This window comes from Thunnus maccoyii, chromosome 4 (genome assembly GCF_910596095.1).
Source record: "Thunnus maccoyii chromosome 4, fThuMac1.1, whole genome shotgun sequence".
NCBI classification, from domain to species: domain Eukaryota; kingdom Metazoa; phylum Chordata; class Actinopteri; order Scombriformes; family Scombridae; genus Thunnus; species Thunnus maccoyii.
The window spans coordinates 26,165,163-26,188,290 of record NC_056536.1 but is presented as its reverse complement, the minus strand read 5'-3'; the positions used below and the strand labels follow the sequence as shown (position 1 = coordinate 26,188,290).

At 39.3% G+C, this 23,128-nt stretch overlaps 3 protein-coding genes across 7 annotated transcripts in view; 2 read left to right on the top strand and 1 right to left on the bottom strand.

Moving 5' to 3' along the window:
- The window catches only part of LOC121895163 (kelch-like protein 12), a 125,052-nt gene that overhangs the window by 75,711 nt on the left and 26,213 nt on the right, over positions 1-23,128 (top strand). For 4 of the 5 annotated variants that reach the window (XM_042408066.1, XM_042408063.1, XM_042408065.1 and 1 more), the window contains one exon: positions 17,628-17,704. In XM_042408066.1, the coding sequence (XP_042264000.1) occupies positions 17,668-17,704 (37 nt within the window). In that variant the 5' untranslated portion in view covers positions 17,628-17,667. Of the gene's footprint in view, positions 1-16,160; positions 16,381-17,627; positions 17,705-23,128 lie in introns of all 5 variants that reach the window. The other variant, XM_042408064.1, reaches the window with a different exon arrangement.
- On the bottom strand, positions 1,059-7,306 carry peds1 (plasmanylethanolamine desaturase 1). The gene is made up of 6 exons (XM_042408080.1): positions 6,807-7,306; positions 5,743-5,862; positions 5,505-5,596; positions 5,238-5,382; positions 4,917-5,129; positions 1,059-4,835 (listed from the first exon to the last, which is right to left on the bottom strand). Exons 1-6 carry the CDS (start codon positions 6,940-6,942, stop codon positions 4,714-4,716), a joined length of 828 nt encoding a protein of 275 aa, XP_042264014.1. The 5' UTR covers positions 6,943-7,306; the 3' UTR covers positions 1,059-4,713.
- cebpb (CCAAT enhancer binding protein beta) lies at positions 11,411-13,128 on the top strand. Its single transcript, XM_042408079.1, has one exon. The coding sequence runs from the start codon at positions 11,761-11,763 to the stop codon at positions 12,667-12,669; it is 909 nt and encodes a 302-aa protein (XP_042264013.1). The 5' UTR covers positions 11,411-11,760; the 3' UTR covers positions 12,670-13,128.

The window sequence follows — 23,128 nt, the reverse complement described above, 5'->3', positions numbered from 1 at the left end:
CAAATATACAGCTGCTCCGTATGGTCACAAATCACATCTCAAAGTGTGTGAAGGAAGGAGGACGAGTCAAGTTCAACTGTCAATGTTTTATTTATAATACACAAACATAACTATTTACAAAATCATGATGGGGTGTGAGGGTCAGCTGCATCAGTGTGAGGATGAGTGAGAAAAGTAGAAGCGCTGAAGGCTGCAAAGATGACAAACCGAAACCAGGGACAGCAGGGTTGGCTTAAATAGGTCCAACAAGCGCCAGCACATGAATTAATCAGTAGCAGGCCATTTTCACAGCAGACATTTTGACTTTCATAGAGGGAAAAGCACAGGTGTTACTGATAACCTTAACGATGGCTCTATTCTATTCCCAGTGTCCCAGTAAAGTCATGTGAGTGTGTCCCATTTACAAGGACTAGGTCTCTTCGTCACTATGACATGAGCACTTTTTTTTACTGGGCATGTTGCTAGTCTTTGTGTGCATCCAGGTATTTTATTTATTTATTTTGTACATCTTTTACATTCTTATGTTTGTATGACCTGTTCTTTTGCACTAGATGTTGTCTGATGGCTGTTGTTGTTTACATGTTGTGAGGTATAGCAGCTCTGCATGCTCTCATGGTCTAAGACAATTTTTATTGGGGACAATACAGGTTATCTTATCTTAGTTCAGTACTACATAGTAATAGTGTACATTATATAGCCTACTACTAATTGTCTTAGCGCGCTATTTTTGCATTTTCTGCATCAGTGAACCAGCATGCACAATACCAGGAAACTGAAACAGCTTAATGGAACTCAGCCATCATTAATTTTATCATTTACACAGCAGCATGTCCTCTGTGAAAAAGGCTGATGGACCTAAAAAGAGAGGCAGGAAAGAAACTAATGTGTGTGTGTGTGTGTAGCCTAATTAAACAGCTACAGCATCTTAAAACCGAAGCCATGTGGTTTTCCGCATTGACGTTTTGTCTGTTGCAGGTTGTGCTGACTGTGTAAAAGATGCTCCTGAGTACTGTTATCTGTCAACAGATGGAAAAAAAAGAAAAACACTTTCACAGAAATCAGATTGTGGTAATTTATTAACCGTTTATTTAGTTTATTTATAAATACAGTTTAATATACACATTGTAAGTCTCCCAAATGGAAGACAACAAAAAGGCATCAAGGCATTATTCTGATATCTAAAACTCCATCACCACCAGCTTACATAACCAACTACAACATCCATATGGGTCCTGCCTCAGACGACGTAAGAGGCAAGAGAAGGGCAATTTAAAGTCAGTCAATAAATTGTTTTCCCATATCGCTGGCAAGATTTACAATAAATCAATCAGGGAAGAGGATAAGGCAATTCAATAAAAAGTCCAAGGATCTTTACAAAAGTGATTTCAACACAGCATGTCAAACATACCGACGACAACTGCCCACCCAACTTACTAACATGTTCATTTGTTTTCACAAAATTGTTTCCAGTGGGAAAATATTTAGTTAATCACACATTGTCACAAAAATACCATTCAAATCCACCAAGGAAAGCCCATTTTCTGTGAGTCCGAAAAACCAAACACAGCTTTAATCACAAATTCTACCTCAATAACAAGAGGTTAACTGTACTCATATATGGCTACAATATAATGCATTTAAAATCATTGGGCTACTCTGGCCAACAAAATCTGATGGAAATGAGTGACATAAATAACTTTTATCATCTAAATATCTGCCTTAACTTTACTAATGGAGTGCTTTTTCTTTTAAATCACCAATTCATATTAAACTAATTCAATCTAACCACAATCCTGAGTTCATCTGGAGAATAAGAATGAAGAACAAGTTAACGCATGTTACATCTATACTCACAACCTGACTCATCACTATGACACCCATAAATAACAACATGAGTCAAAGATTATTATAGTATGGGTCTGTTCTGAGCTCACCAAATATCTCCAAACTAAATATGGCATATCATCTCTACTATTATCCTTTGTCATTTACCTATTTTGCAGTTTTACATAAACACAAAACTTTCTTAAAATCGTCATAACTCTTATATTATCACAAAAAGCAATTTACTGAAGCGCAGAAGCATCCAGTAGAGCCAACGCCAAAGTTCCTGTTTACATAGTAAATTGTTTGTCAGGCTTCCAATGTGTCTACTAACTGCGCATTTAGCAGTGCCCAAACAATGTAATTTCCTAATACTGATGAAAAAGGACTACAGGAGTTGAATAAGCGGGCCTCAAACTTTGCTGCAGCAACACAAAACGGCATCCATTTACCAGTATATATAATTACACGACCTAGCGCACACAAAAACTGCTTCTCACAATACTCTACAAGCACTATGCAGTCTGCAGTGTACTTCTGCTGTTGACCTATGGTGAATATATCAAGTATGAAGGATTCAAAAACTGGAATATTACATAATATAAAACATAATTTTGGCTCCAAAAGGAACTATTACTATCATTAAATTTCCTACTTTGACTATATAGCTTAATAATCCTTTTAACCAGGTCAACCCGGCCGAGCAGCAAGATTAGCTTCTCCTGTTAAAACCTCAAAACTCTGCCAGGTTTTCCTTGGAATGAAGGTAATATTTTGGTAGTTCAAACGTGTGACCATTTGGTCAAAGTTTGGGGACATCTTTTGAATTAAGTACAATAAATTTCATCCTCCCTGTTAAGTGTCTGTTTTACACAAACTCAAAAGGAAAGCTGGTGACCCAGTGTATTGCTTGCACAAGCCGACATGCTGTATGCATGCATGCATTCTTACATCTGTGTAAGTGACATGTTAATTAAAAAGTAAAATTTTTTTGTCATGCACTTTTATAAGTAGCTAAAACTTCAAGCTCCAGTTTCCCAACTTTGCAAATATCTGAAAACTATTAGAAAAAGAAAGGCATTTTAATCTAATCAGATGAGTTAAGACGTATAGTTAAGGGCCTCTTATTACACTGCATAGTTATTCGCTGTACAATACATTTACAAATTACTGACTAAAGCATTTTAAAAAAAAACAAACTTTCAACCAGTTACTTGATTACATAATCTCATCTATAGAGTGAAGAAAATCCTGGATCGTCAGCGTTCACTGAAGCCCTTGTAACATCACCAAGTCTGCTTGTCGCAGTTACCAAGACGGTACACAATGGCAACATTACTCAAGGGGAATGTTACGCTCTAGAAACTGTCATTTCCTTCCCACAATACAAAAGAAGAGCAAGATGTAAGGAGTGAAAACAGTGTTACATCAAGTTGGCACGTAACTTTGGAGTATCTGCGTGTGATTAACTCCGAGAGACAAATCCCAGAAAGACAGAATAGTCATTGCGACAACGCAAAGAAGAAGAAGAAGAAGAAACAATAAAAAAAATACGCAAGTACTGCATCTGCGGCGTGTAAGGCAGCTTGACAAGACTGCATGTGCCTCTTTCCTGACTGCTAATGAGTCAAAATCTAAAAAAATGCTTTTCACCTAAGACACATGATCATCTGAGAAGATTACAAGTAAAACAAGATACATTTCTATTTGCCCACATTTCCTAATGGCATACATCAACATTGACTAAAGTTACACACATTTCAATGTGAGTTTTTTTCATATCAAATTACCTCTATGTTCACACTCTTCCTGAAAATTATTTAACTTCTGCGTTAAAAATAGAAATGCACATTTTCACAATGCACGCTGGCCGGATATCATCTAGAAAATTCCAATCATAATGCCAGCTGAGGATCTGACAGCAATTTGTTTTTTGTTTTTTCCTTTTTTTGGTTTCTGTTTTCTGAGCTGTCAGACCTGTCGTTTAGCATCCTGATGGGATGATTTTGGCGTTTAAAGTGTAACTGTAATCATTGTCTCAGATTGACAAAGCCATTGACAAAGCCTGAACTGTTAAATATGACTGAGTCTTTGTTTGAAGCAAGTAGCTTGAAGCAACAACAGGAATTGGTTGAATATTTAAAAAAAAAAAAAAAAAAAATCACATCTTGTCATCACCTCACGAGAAAAAAAACAGTTCCAAGAGTGTGCAGCTGAACCCAAATGTGCAAGAGGTAAAAAAGAAATGTAACAGTAATTAACCAATTTGTTCTTTAGCTACTAACATTGGTAAAGCATCCAAAAACCCTGTTTAACCCCACGTCTACTACTTACCCAAGTCTAAATCCAATTTTATCACTTGCACATCAAATAGACGCAAAGACCGATCCAGAGAAAATAAAGCAGTGCTAAATATAATGTGATCTATCACCTCTACAAATGATCAGTGGTGGCTCTGAAGGAGATAAAAAAAGTGGGTTTTTTTCTCCTCTTTCAAGTATTCTTGCTCGGGATTGTTTGAATATTCTGAAGTGAAGGAAATCTTTTAATCTCCTTGGAAAGTGATTGCAAATTATGTGTCTGACCAAACCTTCTTTGCAATAAAGCCTCTGTAAATCACCTCAAAAACAGATAAATTGTGTTCGACATACAAGGAGTATATAAGGATATATTGCAATTTGAGATGATGATCTCCATCGTGAGTGATGTAAAATTCCAACAAAGCCCTCCTCTTGAAAAAACAGACAAAATGTGCAAGACTTAAAGCTATGGCATCAGAAACTGTTAGTTTTTCTTCCAATGGATTACAGTTTAAGTGAGGCAAAAAGGGGATGAGAAGCCTGGACGGAGCCAGCGTCTTCTGAGGTAGGGTGCAGTTAGCCTGCGGCGTTACTTGACTTTATGAGCCCATTTCAGGTCATCTGCTCTGGGCTTCTCTCCCGTCACGCCCTGGATAATATCCTCCAGGTTCCTCCAGAAGCCCAGCTTCTCCAGAGGGTAGTTCAACCAACCTGGAAAGACAAAGCTCAATGACAAAATCTGCCGTAGACGCTCACCTACGAAACAATAAGGCTGATTTTATAACGACGAACCTGTAGTGATGCAGAAGTACGTCTCATGCGGGGAGACGTGATGGATGCGGTGGTGTTTGCGGGGAAGGATGATGTGGCAGTCCTGTAGGAACACGACCCAGCGAGGGAGGCCGAAGTAGGTGTGCGACCACTTGTGAATCTGGTTGGTAAGTGTCACAAAGATGGCTAGTGCAAACAAGTAGCAGTACAAGGGGTAGATATGGTAGATCTCCGCTGCAATTAAAAGAAGAAACAAGGTGAGACGGGAACAGATTAAAATCAGATTATAATATTTTCATGTAGACTAAAATGTCCAGCTCAGTTTGTTGATACAAAACTCACCGGGGGAGAGGGTGAGGAAGTTGAAGGCCATGTTTGCCAGCGGGACTATGGTCAGCATGCAATTGTCACCATTGGTTTCAATGAAGTCGTGACGGGTGATGGCTGTGGGGTCTATGTGGTGCTCTCTAAATGGTCGTATAAAGGCCTGCGGGAGAGATCGGACAGACAGTACAGCAGGGTGAAAAACAGGAAATACAGAAAAATGTTCCTTTCTAAAAACAGATTATTTAGAGTGATGTATTCTAGACTGAAATGTGGATACTTTACCTTTCCAAAGATGGGCAGATCCACTGATCCCCACGTATCAGCACCCCAGTGAACAACTCCTGATGCAAAGTCGGCGGTGAGTATTCCTGCCACTGAAGATGAGATTGAGGAGGGGGGGGAAGGAGGGGAGTAGCAGGGGAAAAAAGGATGAAAGAATCAATAAAATGAGGAGAGAAACAGTCTATATTATGCAACCTTAGGTTAACTGTACACTAAATACTTTTGTTAGTGTGCTTACCAATGCCCAACACGATGTACCACAAATGTCCCAGATGGAAATTGGCAAGGAGGTGAATGAAATTGAAGGCCATGAGAGAGAAGCAGAGGACAACACTTATCCATTCTTGACATCTTTTGCCTTTAAAGAAAAAAAAACAAGCGTAAATATTAGCGCAACACACGAGCAGCAGACTTGGAAATACAAGATATGCAAGCATATTGTTTAACGTCTCCAATCCACAGCAGCTGAACATGATGTACCATCATCTAGTCCAAACCAAAATGTCTCAAAGGTCAGCATTACCTAATTATCAGGTGAGATTTTTCTTGCAACAGTGACAATCTGCACATAGTGAGGCAACATTCCTCTGCACTTTACTTGTTAAATGACTCTGGTGAGCAGCTGGGCTTGAAATACCTGTCCACAGTTTACAACTTAAAGAAGGTTGGGAACTTAATGACAAAAAACCCCTCTGGCGGGTAAAAGTCTGATCTCTGTGCAGTCAAAGCTGTCACATGCAAGTCTTAAACTGATATGAGGAGCTCGAAAGGCGTCAAAGTATTTGTTTAATGGGCGTAAAGGCCGTTCACATTGTGTTGTCAAGTTCAAATGCCATGAATAATGGTGGGAGGACTGGCCAAGATGTAAGCTACTGGACTATTAGTTCTTGCATTGCTCTCTGAGTTAACTTTAACAAAAACAACACTGTTAGGAAAGGTCAAAGCAACTCCGTGGCAATATGAGGCTTCTGTTGTGAGCCTAAAGCAGACGCAGTAGAGTCTTCTAACCTCTGCTTGATGCTCGAAATGTCAAAGGACAACAGGCAGCGACTCAGACACAAATTCAACCAATCTCACATGATTCCTATTGTGTAACAACAGCGGTGTGGCTGCAACAAGCTGGTTTGCTCACTGTCATTTAATTATAGCAGTTAACGATAATCTTCTTTGTGAATATTAGCAGCTCCTCCAGCTTGTTACTCGGTAACTAAATAAAGGCTGACGTTATGTCACGCCACTTATGGACACTTGAACCGGGGGGATCAAGCTCGTAAGACGGAGCTGCGGAGGGGATCGACTCACCTGGCGAGTATAAATTGGCCAGTTCTCGGGCACCGGCGTGTTGTGGGCCCCATCTGGCCGTCCCCCGACCCGGTCCCTGCGGTTCGGGGCTCTGTGTTTCCACTCCACGGCCGTTCTCGTTCACCATTCTCGCCATTTCTCCACTGTGGGCCCGCCCAGCCCCTTCAGCGTCTCTACTCGTAGCCAGGAACAAACGGAATCATCGACTTCTCAGCCCACAGAAAGCGAAGCCTTTTCGGCCAATCAAGTGAAAGCCGTTGAGCGTAGCAACCAATCACAGGACGGGAAAGCGTAACAGAAGCGGCTGATTGACCAATGAGGCTCGCGAGCGGGGAAAGACCGCATTTCCTGACCCCACCCGTCCTGCCTGGTGCCCGCTGTGCTCTCAGCCCTCTGCTGGATGTACAGCAGATGGAGCTCTCTCTCCTCTAAAAGGACATACAGACTACAACAGGTGTTACAGATTTTTGTGACACAACTGCTTCAGTTATGAAAAAGACCGAAGAAACTGACAGGTGAGGTGTTAACGGCTCAACAGCAGAGGTGGAAGAAGCACTCAGATCCTTTACTTAAGTAGAAGTACCAATACAGCAATGTAAAAATACTCAATACAATACAAGTAAAACAAGTACAAGTAAACAAGTAAAAAGTATACAAGCAAAAGTCCTGCATGAACAATCCTACTTAAATAAAAGTACAAAAGTATTAGCTGCAAAATATAGTTAAAGTATTAAGTAGTGGTTTGGTCCCCCTGACTGATATATTATTATATATGACTTCATTAGATTATTGATACGGAAGCATCAGTGTGTAAGCAGCATGTTACTGTTGTAGCTGCTGGAGGTGGAGCTAGTTTGAACTACTTTGTATACACCTGGGGGTTGGACCCCTTCAAAGGGTCATCAGATAAATCTTAGGGGTCATGAGATGACTAATGGGAGAGGAAAGAAGAAAAAACAAAGTTCTGATACACAAATCTGTTTTCAGTTTTTGGACTTTTTCTCTAATCTTTGATCGTTGGTGAAATATTGGACCATTTGAACATTTAAATGAAACCATGTGAGAAGTTTAGATGGGAAACTATTTGGTGGAGCTGTTAACAACTCATAGACATCTGAAATGTGACCCGCCTACACACTGCTTTTTGTAAGCTATCAAAAGCCAGAAGGGTTAGAAACCACTGGTTTCATCTTTAATAATGTGTTGCATTTTAAAAGCTTGTTATATAATACATTGTGTCAAATCTTCATCTGAAAAGTAACTAAAGCTGTTAAATAAATGTAGTGGAGTAGAAAGTACAATATTTCCCTCTGAAATGTAGTGGAGTGGAAGTATAAAGTAGCAGAAAATATAAATACTCAAGTAAGGTAAAAGTGCCTCAAAATTGTACTTGTACAGCACTAAAGTAAATGTACTTAGTTACTTTACACCGCTCTTTAACAGACACACTATACTGGCCACCAGTTTCTGTAGTAACTAACAATATTTGTGACCCCACTGTAAATATCATAGGTTCACTATTTGCAGTGATGGAATATGTAACTTAAGTACATTTACTCAAGTACTGTACTCTACAATATCGAGGTACTTGTGCATCACTTGAGTATTTCCATTTTATGCCACATTAAATTTCTGCTCCTAGTTCTACTCCACTACATTTTTAGAGGGAAATATTATACTGTTTATTCCACTAACATTTATCTGACAGCTGGAGCTACTGGTCACTTTGCAGATTCAAGACCATTTACATGACCAGCTTAGAAAAATATGACGTATTTTTATAAAATTGGCAGCACAGTTGTTCATAAATTACTTCAAATTAGCTCCATCCCAACCAGCTGCAACATGTAAGTGTTTCCTACATATCAGAAATAATAAAGCAATAATAAGATACACAGTGAATAATACCATGACAGTGTGAATGGGACCATTCTGCATAATGAGTACTTATACTTGTAATACTTACAGTGCATTTAGCTGATAATACTTATGTACTTTATAAAGAAAATAATAAATTCAAAATTCTGCACTTATAACTTATAATGGAGTTTATTTCGCAATGTGGTATTTTTACTTTTATTCCAGTAACAGATCTACATACTTCGAAATGTGTGTCCAAGCCTGGATTACCAACCAGGCAAAGCAGGGAACTGCAAATCCCAAATTCACTGTGTGTCCATTAATTTTTGCTAATTTGATGAATAGACTGGAAACAAGGTGAAACTACTACTCTGGCTCTGCCAAAGGTGAAAAAAAAATCCATCTGCCAGCACCTCTAGAGCTCTAAAGCTGGCAGGTGGATTTTATATTCTGTTCCCACTGTTTCCAGCCTTTGTGCTAAACTAAACTAAGCTAAGCAGCTACTGGCTGTACCTTCATATTCCCCAAAATACTGAGCTTTATTATTTAGAAAACCCGGGGACAGGTGATGTAATCGTCCGCACATAAGTTCTCCATAGTTCCTGGATCTGTGGGAATGTGATGAAGCTGATGTGTGTTGTCTGCTGTGTGCTCTGTTCTTGGAACTTGGAGGCGTCAACGTTGATCAGTCGTTGCCGAACAGCACATTTTTGCCCCGGGGGCGTCTTTACAAGTTAATTTGGCTGTGTGTGTGTCTGTGGCTGTGGCTGTGTCTGTCCTTTCTAATAAGTCAGCAAGCAAAAAGCATATAATTAAAACAGAAACAGAAAGGAAAAATGCGCCTAATCGAGTGACAGATTCTAACAAGTCACAGAATAACGTGTAACACCAGCATGAAACGAAGGTTATAAAGTGCTTTACATTAAGAGCATTAAATATCAAATCAGCAGGATAGATGTAGGAGCTATTTGTTAGTTTGTGTGTTGTTTTATTAATAATAATTAGTATTTGTTTTGAGTGCTTGATTACTCTAGATATTTGCTTCATTTATATTACATTTCAATGTTCTTTTTTTTTTGCTAGTTATTAGTTTAGTTTAATTTTATGCTTGTTTAGGTTATTAAGTCTTAGCTTACTAGTGTTTTGTTCATTTTTGTGAATTGTCTCACAGGTTCAGGACTGACATGAGGGTCTTTGTGTTTTATAGCAGAGCAGGAGAGGCAGCAGGAGCTGTGATTTCTTAGTTCTTTTGTTAGTTTACTTACCTTTGATAAATAAATTGGAAGGACTTTGTATGGACGCTGGACTGGACCCCCATGCTGCATCAGTGGCCTTTTCATTCTTAGTTTGCCGCTACAACAGTAACAACAAAATAGGATTTACAAAACAGCAAAACATCACTTTAAACAAGAAAGCCAGTGAATATAAGTGAGTTATGAGACGTTTTATTTCTTTTCAAGTTTCCGTTGAACTGGATAATCTGACAGTAAGAGGTGAACTATTTCAAAGTTAAGTGGCAAAGACAGCAAATTATCAGCCTCCCTTCATCTTAACTCGAGAGCACTACATCCAGAACACACTTGTTAGCTGAACTGAGAGACTTAACGCAACTAAATGGACACAACGTCCAGCAATATATCATTCATAAACTGATAGATAATAACTACAATTTTGGAGAGAAGCCATAATGTGCTGCCTGCGCTTTGTCTTCGAGCTAGTTTGCTGCATTTTTGAGGTTAATGTTGGGGAAAAAAGGGAAGAGGTCATGTTTCTGGGAAGGGTGACAGATGCGTTTTCTTTTTTTAAAACATACTCAAACAGAAAGTGTTTTGGCTTTACAGAATCGAAACTGGCACGTTAAAACACTCATATCGGCTCTTTTGCTATGTAATTATCGTTCATTTGCAATTCTCAACATTCACCACATGATGGCAGTAAGTCTTCATATTATATATAAATCCAGATCATTTGGCCCTGGTCACAGCCCGGAATACAAGAACTGTGAGTCAAGTTAAGAACAGCCAGTGTAGCCAACACTAAGGCTCATTAGACTTTAGCGTAACGACCCGTTTTTGGCACGGGGGCCACCTGAGTCATTATATCCGGTTAATACTGCATATTTGTGGTCTATTTATATGTAAACTTTATTTTCCAGCTAAATTCTCTGCGAAAAACCACGATTAAACATCATAAAAAACATTACATCTTAGAAAGAACACACTTAATCGTTTACATGAACCGGCTGACGATATTTCTCATAACACCCACCCCTTACACGGCATCGGAGTGGATGCATCATCTTGGATAGTTTCACCACACAACAATAATAACACACACACACACACACACAGGGAGACTGGTTTAAACTAGTCAGTAAATAACGTGGGGAAAACAGCTGTCAGGAGATGTGTCCAGTGCTACTTTCATGTGCATCTTTGTTGTGAGATGAATAAGCATTAACTTAGAAAAAGGGGTAAACAGGTTATCACTGAGTGGGATTTTTCCATTATTGTCGAGTTCATGAAGTGTGTCTTTTAGAGGGCGTGTCAACAAATGCTGGTTGAAAGTCCTCACTGCATTTTGTCACGGTGCAAGTGGCTCCGGGTCTCGTGGTTAAGTGGCTGATGTTGGTTCCCTTTTCATGCTGTCCCGAACTACAACTATCACAAGTGCCACACACACACACACTTTTTTTTTAAAAACAAAACAAAACATGAATTTCACTAGTGAGTCCGTTTTTATTATCTACAAACAGACACGGATGAATGCGTGAAAGTCCTCTAAAGACAGCACAGGTTTGTCGGTTGGCTCCGCGCTGCGCGTCACACACACCTGCCCAGCTAAACTCCGCCCCTCGCTTGTAATAAAACCTCCGGAGTCAGGAAGACCTGTCAATTCCTCCCAATCCATGAGCACAACCTCTTCAAAGTATCTCTCACTGCATGTTACCACAGACAGTCAGTGACACAGGGGATTTAAACGCACCACATTCTTGAGCCATTTCACAACTTAAAAAGACATCTTGAACCAAAACCACTGTGGGCGCCTCATCTCAGCCCTCCATGCTCCTGCAATCCGGCGGGTGTTAAGATCCATGGAAGTAGCCGGCTTCTACGACGAGGGCAGCTTTGCTATCCACAGTAGAGACAGCATTATCAGCCCCATCAGCGGCGGCAGCTCTTATTGGAGGCTCGGTGACTCGATGACGGAGCTGGGAATTGAAGAGCGGGAGAGAGCGATAGACTTCAGTGTTTACCTGGACTCAGCTTTGCACTATCCGCAGCTGGCGGCGCAGACGCAGCAGCAGCACCAGCAGCAACAGCACCAGCAGCAGGGGGACGTTTTCTCAGATTTCCTGGCTGAGAATAAGATCAAGAGAGTTGCAGCGAACTACAAGAACTACACGCTGCTCAACGAGCTGGAGACGAGTCAGCGCGACAACTTGAGGGACCCCAGGGAGCCCTACGCGCTGGGTTACACCGAGCTGCAGGAGACCCGGGTGGATAGTGTGCTCAGCCCTGAAGTCGTCGGGAGCCGCTACAGAACTGCTGCTGCTGCTGCTGCTGCTGAGAGAGACGACAGCCAGGAAGACGCAAAGATGGAGAACGGGTCGTCTGGCTTTGACATGAGGTCCTACCTTCATTACCAATCCACCAGCGGCAGTCTCGGAAACATCTCCACCGCGTCCTCGACTTGCTCCAGCCCGCCCGGCACACCTGCCCCGTCAGGTAAAAGCAGGTCACCATCGCACGGTGGCAAAATGTCCAGCGGGAAACCAAAGAAACGCCTGGACAAGGACAGTGAAGAGTACAAGATGAGGCGGGAGAGGAACAACCTCGCCGTGAGGAAGAGCAGGGACAAAGCCAAACTGCGCAACTTGGAGACTCAACATAAAGTGCTGGAACTGGCTGCAGAGAACGATCGTTTACAAAAGCGTGTGGAGCAGCTGTCCAGAGAGCTGGCCACCCTGCGCAACCTACTCTCTGCCACCGGACAATGTTAGAAGCCTCCAAGCAGAGACTCAACACGGCTCTCTGGGCTGCTTGTCTAATCATTGATGGACTTTAGAGCCGGAGGTGAACCACTGAGCAAGGGTTGAACACGGTACGCTACACGGGTGAAGACAGCGGCCACCAGTTTACAAGGACACTTTGAATGGGACTGAAGAAAGTGGGTGCATGGATTGCGCAATCATTCATGATTCTTGACATGTCACCTTAGCTTTATTCCCCAGATGTAATTTTGTGTACATGCAGTATTTCTGTGCAGGTTTTACATACATGCGAGTGAATTTATACATTTTGTGTATTTGGAGCAATGGTTGTCAAGGGGAAGAGTTGTGCTGCAGTGAAATGATGCAACTCTTTGTAATACTATTGGCAGTGAATGAAATAAGTCTAATTATTTAATATTAAAAAGGTGAAATGCTTTAATTGTACTTGATATTTTATTGAATTAAACAGATTTATACTTTGTTAAAACAATTTCATTTGTAATTTCTTCTTTTCTGTCCTTTCTGAAGGAGGTGTAGGCTCAGACAGACAGACAAGCGGGTGTAATGCTTGCCTTAAATATTCACACTCATGACAGTCAGACTGTATTATCACGTCTTTCATTAGAAAACATGGCCGTTTTGTTTTTTTTAAAAATGGCTCGACTGTAAGGCAAATTTGCAATCTTTTATCCCGAAATTGAAAGACACACGACATACTGTAGGAATGTGACGGTGCTTCTTCGACATAAACTGAATTTTACAAGCGTACAGACATTTTAATGACACCTCGGCTCACCAACATCACTATTCATTATCATTTTGTAACACCAAGACAGAGAATTACATCAGCTGTACATCGATATATAAACCTTCTCAGCTACTGAATAGAGATTAGGCCTACTAAATGGGGATTGTAAATAGGTAAGAAGGTAACGCGATCCCTCAAAATGTGTTTATTTGACCAAAAGAAGCAAGAAAGAGACTCTCCACACTATTATTGGCTAACACTTAACGCCAGAATCATTTACATTCATCTGTTTACTCAGTGATTTGACACAAAAGTCTTCAGATCCTGAATCAACAATTTTATGCTGAAATGATACTGCTGATAGCAGCAAAAAAAAAAAAGAGAGAGAGACTCGGTCACACAGCATGCAGCACAGAAATGTTAGCTTTATCTGTAGCGCACGGCTCTGTCAATAGTCTGCTGGGTCCACTGGCCCAGAGAGGGGTTCAAGGTTGCATGGAAATTAATCAGCAACTAACCTCCTCACACCACCTCAGGTCATGCTTTCAACAGCCGAGACCTGGGAGTCGTTGCGGCAGAGATATGAATAATCCTGAGCAAACCTCATTCAGCCCTCAAGTGGAAAACACTCAGCAGAAAATATAGAAGTTAAAAATGGGAGTGACGAAGTAGGTTACTCCAGACATTATAGATAAGTTGACAATTGGATTGCAGTGGAATTTACCGAGCCCTCTGACTGCATTTCACTGTGTGCACAAAATGAAACATATCTGTCACGAGCAAGCAAACCCCCAGACAGAGGAGATAAAGAAAGGAGCAGGAGCATGGTGGGATTTGTAGGTGATCTGTCACAATTTCAGGGTGGGGAGTGTTTTCTCTCTTCAAATAGCACAGAGGAAAAACCACTTCTGCTAGTTTTTCAAGAGTGGGCACATTTACTATATAATGGCACTGAAAAGTCACGTTATATGTTCTCCAAAATAAAAAAACTGTGTCCTGCTATTTTGTGTGGTGAGACATGACATTTTGAATACTGTGGATATTTCAACACACTCCGAGATGAACAGTTTAGCTTTGAGCTGTTGCGCAATATCCTCCCTTTCCAACACATCACCACTTGAAGAATGCTACACCCACATTTAAATAAGACATTGTTATCCTCCATGTACATGACAATGGCTGTAAGTAGTTGTGGCTTGGCTTTAGGCCTTACTGGTTACAAAACCAGTGCAAACACAAAAACATCGTTAACAGATTTTATTAAAAGTTCCACATTTTTAAAAACATATTTAACACAATCACTGCAACAAAGTGTAAATAAAGTGTGACTAGTTCAAAATCTAACACTCCATTGTTTTTGAGAGCAGATCCTTTCTCTCTCGCTGCTCTCGTAGCTGTCAGCGTTGTTGGCGCAGATTCATTCAAACATTCTAGGCATTCTTTCTTCGATGACCCCTTGTTTCCTATTGGAGCCCCACGCAGTCTTTCCCTGTTCCTGGCTCACATGGTGACAGGAGAGAGGGAAATTCCCACACAGGATGACCTCTTTTCTTGAGAGTTTAGCCCAGCCTCCTTTCCACATTTTACCGTCAATGGGCAGTGTCTGTCCGTAAAGTCCTTGTTGCATCACAGCCCCTCCACAGGCCAACTGGCCTCCTAAAAACTCCGCTGATAAAGCAATACAAACAGACAAAACACACACACACACACACATACACACCTGTCATTCTAATGTTCACTCTGTACCAGTTGTGAAATGGTAGATTTTTGTACTTATGAGTCACATTAATATGTGTTTTTAGCGCTTTGCACTAGTTGTTCCTCAAAACACTTTTCGTACATTTTGTCAGCCTGTGTTTCCCAAAATATCAAAAATAGCCGGATGCTGAAAGCACAGCCTTCTATTATTTAACCCCTCTGATAATTTCATTTGGCTTTGGTCCAGTTCCTCTGGCTTGTTTAGTTTGTCCGAGACCAGATTCACAACACATTTGTCACTGTTTAACATAAAGTCTCCTGTATACCAAACAAAAGCGTGTCGAAGTTAACTGGTATTATGAACATGGAACAAACAGAAATGAAGTTGCATGGCATCTCCACAGATTAGAGTTTATGGAAACAAGTGTGACACATGTTCATATTAATACTGCAGAACCAACGTTCAGCTGTTGTTCCTGGTTTCACCTCACAGGTCATAACAAACATAGCGTGGCCATGACCTTTGCTTCGTAACATCTTCATGATCAAGGCAGTCATCAAACCAATAACAAACAAAACAGCACATGACAATAATAGCAAAATTATTACTATTTTTTGTTAATACAGTTCAATACTGTGGGTAAATACTACTTTTGACATATTTGATCAATGTATTTTAAAGGATAAAGCTGGTGGTGTTCAATATTTTTTACAAACGCCATGAAGAGACCAAAACCAACAATGTGTTAGTCCGTCTATCAATACTTTTCCCTACTCTTTCTGCTACTCATTCATCCCTACTGAAGACATAAAGCTTTTGCATTTTTTTTTTTTAAAAAGGGCCTAGATAAGTCATAAAAACAGCTGGGTGCTCTCATTTTTAGGAAGTAGTGAAGTTGTTCAGGACTACTTTTTAGCTGCAGAGAAATACACATTTCCCAAGTGTGTTTAACAAATTTGTGTTTATATTTGTGTGTATGGTCTCCTTGTCTCTCCTTCCTCTGTGTGTGTGTTTGGATGCTGTAATGTGATTTCCCCTTGTGTTTATGTGTAGTCTGTCCACTTTCCAGGTCTCCATGGTGATGGAGGGCGCGTGGCTGAGGTCCTGTCTATTTGGCGGCACCTGGAAGTTGCTCGACGTCCTTCTTCCTATGTGTTATGAATCTATCTGTACTTTTGTCATTCTGTTTTCCTGTTTGTCCTGTCAGGGGGATCCCTCCACTGTAGCTCTTCCTGAGGTTTCTTCCAATTTTTCCCTGTTAAAGGGTATTGTGGTGAATTTTTCCACATCCGAATCAAGGTTCTAAGGAGAGAGGATGTTGTATTGCAGTACAGACTGTAAAGCCCCCTCAGGCAAATTTGTGATGTATGATATTAGGCTATACAAATAAAATTGAATTGACTATTTTTAGCTGCAGATTAATACACATTTGGTGTTCTAGTGAGTATTTTCATGGTGTATGTGGGATTGACACAAAATAAATGACAGCGCCTGTGTTCTTTGTGATGGATAGATATGTCTCCAAGTGCAACAGTATGGCTCATTATTGTGTTTTTGAGCTCTATGGCACAGAGGAACAAGATATATCAAGCTCTAGCTACACAGAGAATACTTGATGGTAGGATCAAATCGTTGTTGGTTTTGGTCTTTTCACGGGATTTAATGACGATAGGAAAATATAGAATATCAACGGACTTATCCTGACCTGTCTGGTTCAGTTAGACACCACTCTCAGGTACTTTTTATCCTATTTTATCTCCCAGATACACAGTTCTCTTTTGCTGTTTGTTATTCTATATCCACCTGATCACATTTAAGCTGCGGGGTACCTCAAGGTTCTATTCTGGGCCCTGTTTTGTTTTATATGTAAATGCCATTTTTACACATTAATTCCTTTAATTACTTTGCTGATTGAAGGGATGTTTCAAATTACCTGAAACAAAATGCAGATCAAACAGAGTTGTTCATTTTTAACACAGTGATACTCCAACTACTCCCTCCAAAATGCTTTATTATTTAGCAACTGGAAGCAGGAAGAGTCAACTTTGATTCTGGTCCAAACTTTCAAAACCAGACAGACAAACGTAAGTGTTCAGTTATGCTTTTGAGGATCCATAAGTTGCTCATAATTTTGATCATTTTGTTTCATCTCATAGCCTGAAATTTACCCAGAGCACAAATGATGAATCATATAACCTCAAATTTAGAGAACTTGCATTGAGTTGCAGTTGGTGTGAGTGTTTGAGAGTAGGGTAAGGGTTAGGGGTTATGGATCAGGGTTAGGGGGGTAGAGTTAGGAGATTCAGATGCTGAAATTGATTTTGTAAACATGAAGCTGTGGCTAATCTTTCAGTAAAGTTTGTGTATATCTTTAACAGTGTAGTGTAACATGACTCTAAAGAACCATCTGCCATCTCATGACAAACTTGTGTCATCTTTTTAGCCACAACTAAAACAGATATTTATAAATGTGAAGTATTGGTGATTTTTAACACTGTGATTTTGCGTGTTTAATTACAGTTCCTTCTTCTAAGTGAAAGGAGCACCGGATATCCGCAACATGGGTTGTAACGGGAAGCATGACCGCCTGAGCTACGGTAAACGGACCAGAACATGATCTGTCTTGAAGTGAACCAAAATTTCAACATCTTCGTTCACTTCTGCTATTTAGTCGTAGATGACTGTGAAAACACAAAACTGACGTGCAGAAGTGACTTGCGGTCACTACACAGCAAGTATCACTGCCCAGATCTTGTGTAACATCAGGCCATCCTTGCAAAATGAGTGTTGGCTTAATAATTAGAGCAACATTCCTGTGTGAGAAGAGTTTATTTCAAGACACTTACAGTATATGAAGGTTAAATCTATTCTTTACGCAGAGTGACCAACAGGTGCCTTCTTACTGTTTAGTAAAGTAAAGTAAAGTTATTTTAAAAATCACTAACATCAATGTCTGAATTAAGCCTTGCAAAAATGGGTGAGACCTTCCTTTTCACAAGATATTACAAAATTTTGTAATCTGATCGGAAAATAGTTAATTGAAACTGTAGGAGAAAGTGTCAATTGTGCAAATCGCCAGTGACCTCCGCCCAGGAACTACAGATGAAAATAACCTTTAGGCTGTATCTTTTGCAATCTATGCATTGTGCATTGTACCTGTTAAATTAATAATAAAAACTGTGAATAAATATGGATTGTGGTGATTTTAGCATACCTCTCATGTTAAAATTATTTAGAAAATACAGATTTCATCATTGTTACATAAAAAAAATGCCACACAGAGTGCAAAAGATCCTCTAGAACAGTGGTTCCCAATCTTTTTGACTTGTGACCCCTTAAATTAAATGAACGTTTACTTTCGTCACAGGTTGCATATGTTTATGAGCATATGAAGTGATTTTTCATTACCCAGGTTGTTCCATTGAATAATATTTATAGGGCTGAATAGGTAAAACTTTTAAAAGAAATGCAAAGAAGAAGAAAAAAAAATGTGTGTAGCAAAAATGAAGTATGTTGTTTTCTTATCCTGTGAAACATCTCACAACCCCTCAGATTAGTCTTGAGGTGTCCTGACCTTCAGGTTGGAAAACAGTTCTCTAGAATATATTTAAATATTTTTGAAGTTTACTTCCTGAATTCAGAGCACACTGGCACCTGCACTTATAAAACATTATACAGATCATATTATGAGCCTTTTTAAAGAGCAGTACCTACTTTTTTTGATAAAAGACAGCAGTGGTAGAGGACATAGTCACTTAATATTTACTTAAAAGTAGCAATACCACAATGTAAATACCTTCCATTTCAATTAAAAGTACTGCATTTAAGTTTTAACACTGAAACTTTCTCATCATTGGCCTTGAACATGTCTCAAAACAAATGCAGCCACTCCTTGGCCCCCTCACTCCCAACATAAAGTCAGCTACAAAAAATCTGGGTGTTATTCTGGATAGTAACTTGAGCCTGGAGCGACAAGTAAAGAAAGTAGTCCTGCCGTGTTTTTATCAAATGTGGAATATTTCCAAAATGAGATCAGTTCTGTCCTTCAGTAACACAGAGAAGCTCGTATATCCTCCAGCCTCAATTATTGTAAAGCCTTGTTTACTTGCCTGACCAACTGAGCACTGGAGCAGCTCCAAATTGTTCAAAATTCAGCAACTAGACTACTGACCAAAACAAAGCAATTCTCTCACATCACACTAATTTTGGCTTCACTGTACTGGCTTCCAGTCTCTTTTAGAAACCATTTTAAAGTGCTCTTAATCACATACAAGGCTATGAATGATCTGGCACCGGAGTATATAACTGAGCTCCTTACACTGTACCATCCAAACAGGCCCCTCAGGCCTGCCAGTCTGGGTCCTCTAACTATTCCAGAGTCCATATTTAAAAAACAAAGGGCCATCGAGCCTTTGCAGTACCGGTTCCTCGGCACTGGAACGGCCTCCCACTGAGCATCAGATCAGCTGATTCTGTCTCTGTCTTTAAATCTTGTCTAAAATATATTTTATAGAAAAGCTTTTCCTAACAGCTCATAGACTACATTTCTATTGTCATGAGCTGTTTGGATTTTTTCTTTCATTGAGAGTTTTTATCTTTTATTTTATGTAGATATAGGCCTGTGTATATATGTGTATATGTATGTTTGTGTTTCATTATTTTACCTCTTGCAATTGTCCCTAATGTTGTCATGTTTTTGAATTTCCTCTCTTTGGAAAGCAATTTGTGTTTATTGCTTGAAAAGTGCTTTATAAATGCAATTATTATTATTATTATTATTATTGTCATTGTCATTATTGTCATTATTATCATTATTATTATTATTATTATTATTATTATTATTATTATTATTATTATTATTATTTGGAGGAAACAGCTGTCCTGTGACCTGAGAAACCTGCTGGGTTGATAAACAGTGATCATGTCAGATATAAACATTTATTTAAGAAAAGTAGGTACTTATTATGCAGAAAAGCCCACTTTTAGAGTGTTATATTGTCTACATTGTATTATTGGATGAATATTACGGATGTATTAATAGGCACATATCAATGTAATGTTGTATTTGGTCAACGTTGAAGGAAAGAAATTACTTTATATACCATTTGGTAGTTTAAGCATCAACATTACATCAAATTTCATAAGCTCATCATATGATTTGTATGTAAATGTTTAATCTTCAAAGTAATTAGTAACTGTAGTTAATATGTAGTGAGGTAGTATAAAAAAGTTAAAGTGAAATAAAAAGAACAGCAGTAAATATACTTATTTACTGTGTACTACCAAACAGAAGATGACACTTTAAGTCACCCAAAAGGAAGCACTAATTCAGATTTCATCAATATCAACATCAATATTCAATTGATTTGTGGATATGAGTTCAGGGTCACCTCACATGAAGAAAATCCTCCACATTCAGTCACCAGATATGAGCGAACATTCATTTAAGAATGATACACCATTACTACACTGATACTACAGATCTCATAAAAATTATGAAATCTGACTATTCCTTCAAGGCGCCAAAGTTTCGATGGATATAGAAAGTTCAGCTTATTGCACTGTTCCTCAAAGCGCTCCTCAAAAACTTTCCTAGATTTCTCACTGTGACACACTGTTCATTTATACCAACATCCTGTTTTATTTTGACAACCAGGCCTCTCGAATCATCAATATTATGGAAGTGAAAATCTCTCCTGCACCCTATTAAACACGTTTAAGCAATGATAATGATGACTGTGTGAATGTCAGACGTAAGAGGGCACTTACTGTAAATTGGAGATATTCATTAAATCAAGGAGTGAAGGATGGACATCCCTGTTTCTAAAGGTTTTATCATTTATCTTTGCTACCATTTGTAGGGGAAAAAGTATAATATCTACTATTAAAGGAGGATAGATGTGAATTTCAACCAATGATATGAAGATAAAAATATGGGAAGATTGTTTTATTTTGGATGAAATCTTGTGACTGCATGTAAAAAAGCCTGAAGGCCATTATTTTAAAAAGAGAAATAGTGTTTTGATAGTTAGCTGTTGCAAAATAAAACAGTAAAATGTACAGTAAATTCTCTGTTGTACACTCGTGAAATCACAGATACCAGTTTGACATGATAGTAGTAGTGATGTGTGAGCTTTTACATGTACAGATTACTCAACAGGAAGTAGGGTGTGTTGACAGATGTGGCAGCCATCAAAACACTTTTCCTCCTACACTTGCTTAACTATGTGACCCACCTCACGTTCACCACTTCTTACCTTTTACCCTGTTACAAACAGAGAATCACTGACAAGCATGTGGGTACTTCTGTCACAGATTCAGCCGTGCATCAGCAGATCAAATTCTCAGTAGTCTGTTTCCACAGTTGCTGTGATATAAACATCAACAAAAACCCCAAAAGAATACAGCGGTGACATCTGTGGTGAGGCAGGCGGGTCAGCAGGCTTTGTTTACATGCGGACCATATGTCGACGTCATCACTACTTCAGTGCGTTCAGAGAGAGCGGATGCGGGAGCACAAAGCACCCCAAGGGGAAGCACCAGCTTCAACCTCTCAGTATTTACGCTATGACCTACATGCATGAACTTAGCCTATGACATTCGAAACACTATATGTCACAGTGATGTGTGTGTCTGACGGTTGGTCCACAGCAGTAGCAGCCAGGGGGGACAGGAACAGGAACAGGAACTGCTCACGGGTGAATGTCTCAACAGACGTAGCCAGAGAGATCAGCTTCTGACTGAGTGACTGCAGTCTAATGAAAACAACAACACGGTGCTTTTCCATTTGACTAAAAAACAATCATAGTGTTTGGTTAGGAGTAAAGACCCACTATTCTGTGTTGAGGTTAAAAAGAAAAGCACTTAGATCCTTTACATAAATAGAAGTACTAATACAACAATGTAGAAATATTCAACTGCAAGTCCTGCATTCAAAACTTTACTCAAGTGGACGTACAGAAGTATTTTTTGCTTATACTGGTGCATTAACATGTAAGCGACATTTTACTGTTGTAGTTGGTTGAAGTGGAGCTCATTTAATCTACTTTATAGTTAAGTCCAGTGTTTTCCAACCAAGGGGTCAGCCCCCCCTCCAAAGGGTCAACTAGATAAAAGTAGGAAATGATTAATGGAGTAGTACACAAATGAGTAGTCATCTTCTGGACTTTTCTCTAATCTTTGCTTTTTTTTAAAAAAAAGAAATATTGAATGATAGTTTTAGATATTTGGGCCTTGAAACATGTAGTATGTTGCAGGGAAATCTGCTTACAACTGCTGACAAGATGCCTCAAAATAGACACATTCTTTTTGTGAAGGGTCACAAACCAAAAAGTTTGGGAATCACCTTTATGTCTCTCTTTTAGAAATGAAGCTGCAGCCAGCAACTTGTTTGTTCGGTTTAGCACAAAGACTGGTCACAGGGAGAAACAGCTAGCCAAACTTAACTAAATCCTAAAGCTCACTAATAAACATGTTATATCTATTTTTGTTTTAATCCGTACAAAACCTTTGAGTTAAAACAGCGTTGCTAACCAGCTGGTGGTGGTTGCTTCATATTTACCGAACAAGAAGGAGAGTGGTATCAATCTTCTCGTCTAAATCTTGGCAAGAAAGTGAAGTTGTTCGCAAAACATTAAACTATTCCTTTAACCCTTACTGTTCAGATCAGGTTTGACCTATTTTTATATTTGAGAGCAATTAAAACAATCTAAACACCATCTAAACACAGTTCTGCAATTTTATGACTCTTCCTTAAGTGACCCAGAATATACAAAAATAGAAATATGTCAACTCTTTTTATTTTTGTGCACCCAGAATATAGTGTTCCAGCTTAAATATGTCCCATACATACATATATATTATTTTTAAATCATGATGGCTGCTTTGTTCTCCTGTTTCATGTAACACAGGGCCATAATATAGTGTGACTCAATGTTTTTTCCTCCATAAACAACTAAAGACACTCTCTCTGCTCTCTGAAAGCTTAATTAAAGATTAATCACTCATTTATTAATGACTCA

Coding starts and splice junctions, on each gene's coding strand:
- peds1 (XM_042408080.1), bottom strand. CDS start 6,942: ATGGCGAGAATGGTGAACGAGAACGGCCGTGGAGTGGAAACACAGAGC. Junction 5,863..6,806: donor GGCCAATTTATACTCGCCAG/GTGAGTCGATCC, acceptor TTTTCTTTAAAG/GCAAAAGATGTCAAGAATGG. Junction 4,836..4,916: donor GTACTTCTGCATCACTACAG/GTTCGTCGTTAT, acceptor TTGTCTTTCCAG/GTTGGTTGAACTACCCTCTG.
- cebpb (XM_042408079.1), top strand. CDS start 11,761: ATGGAAGTAGCCGGCTTCTACGACGAGGGCAGCTTTGCTATCCACAGT.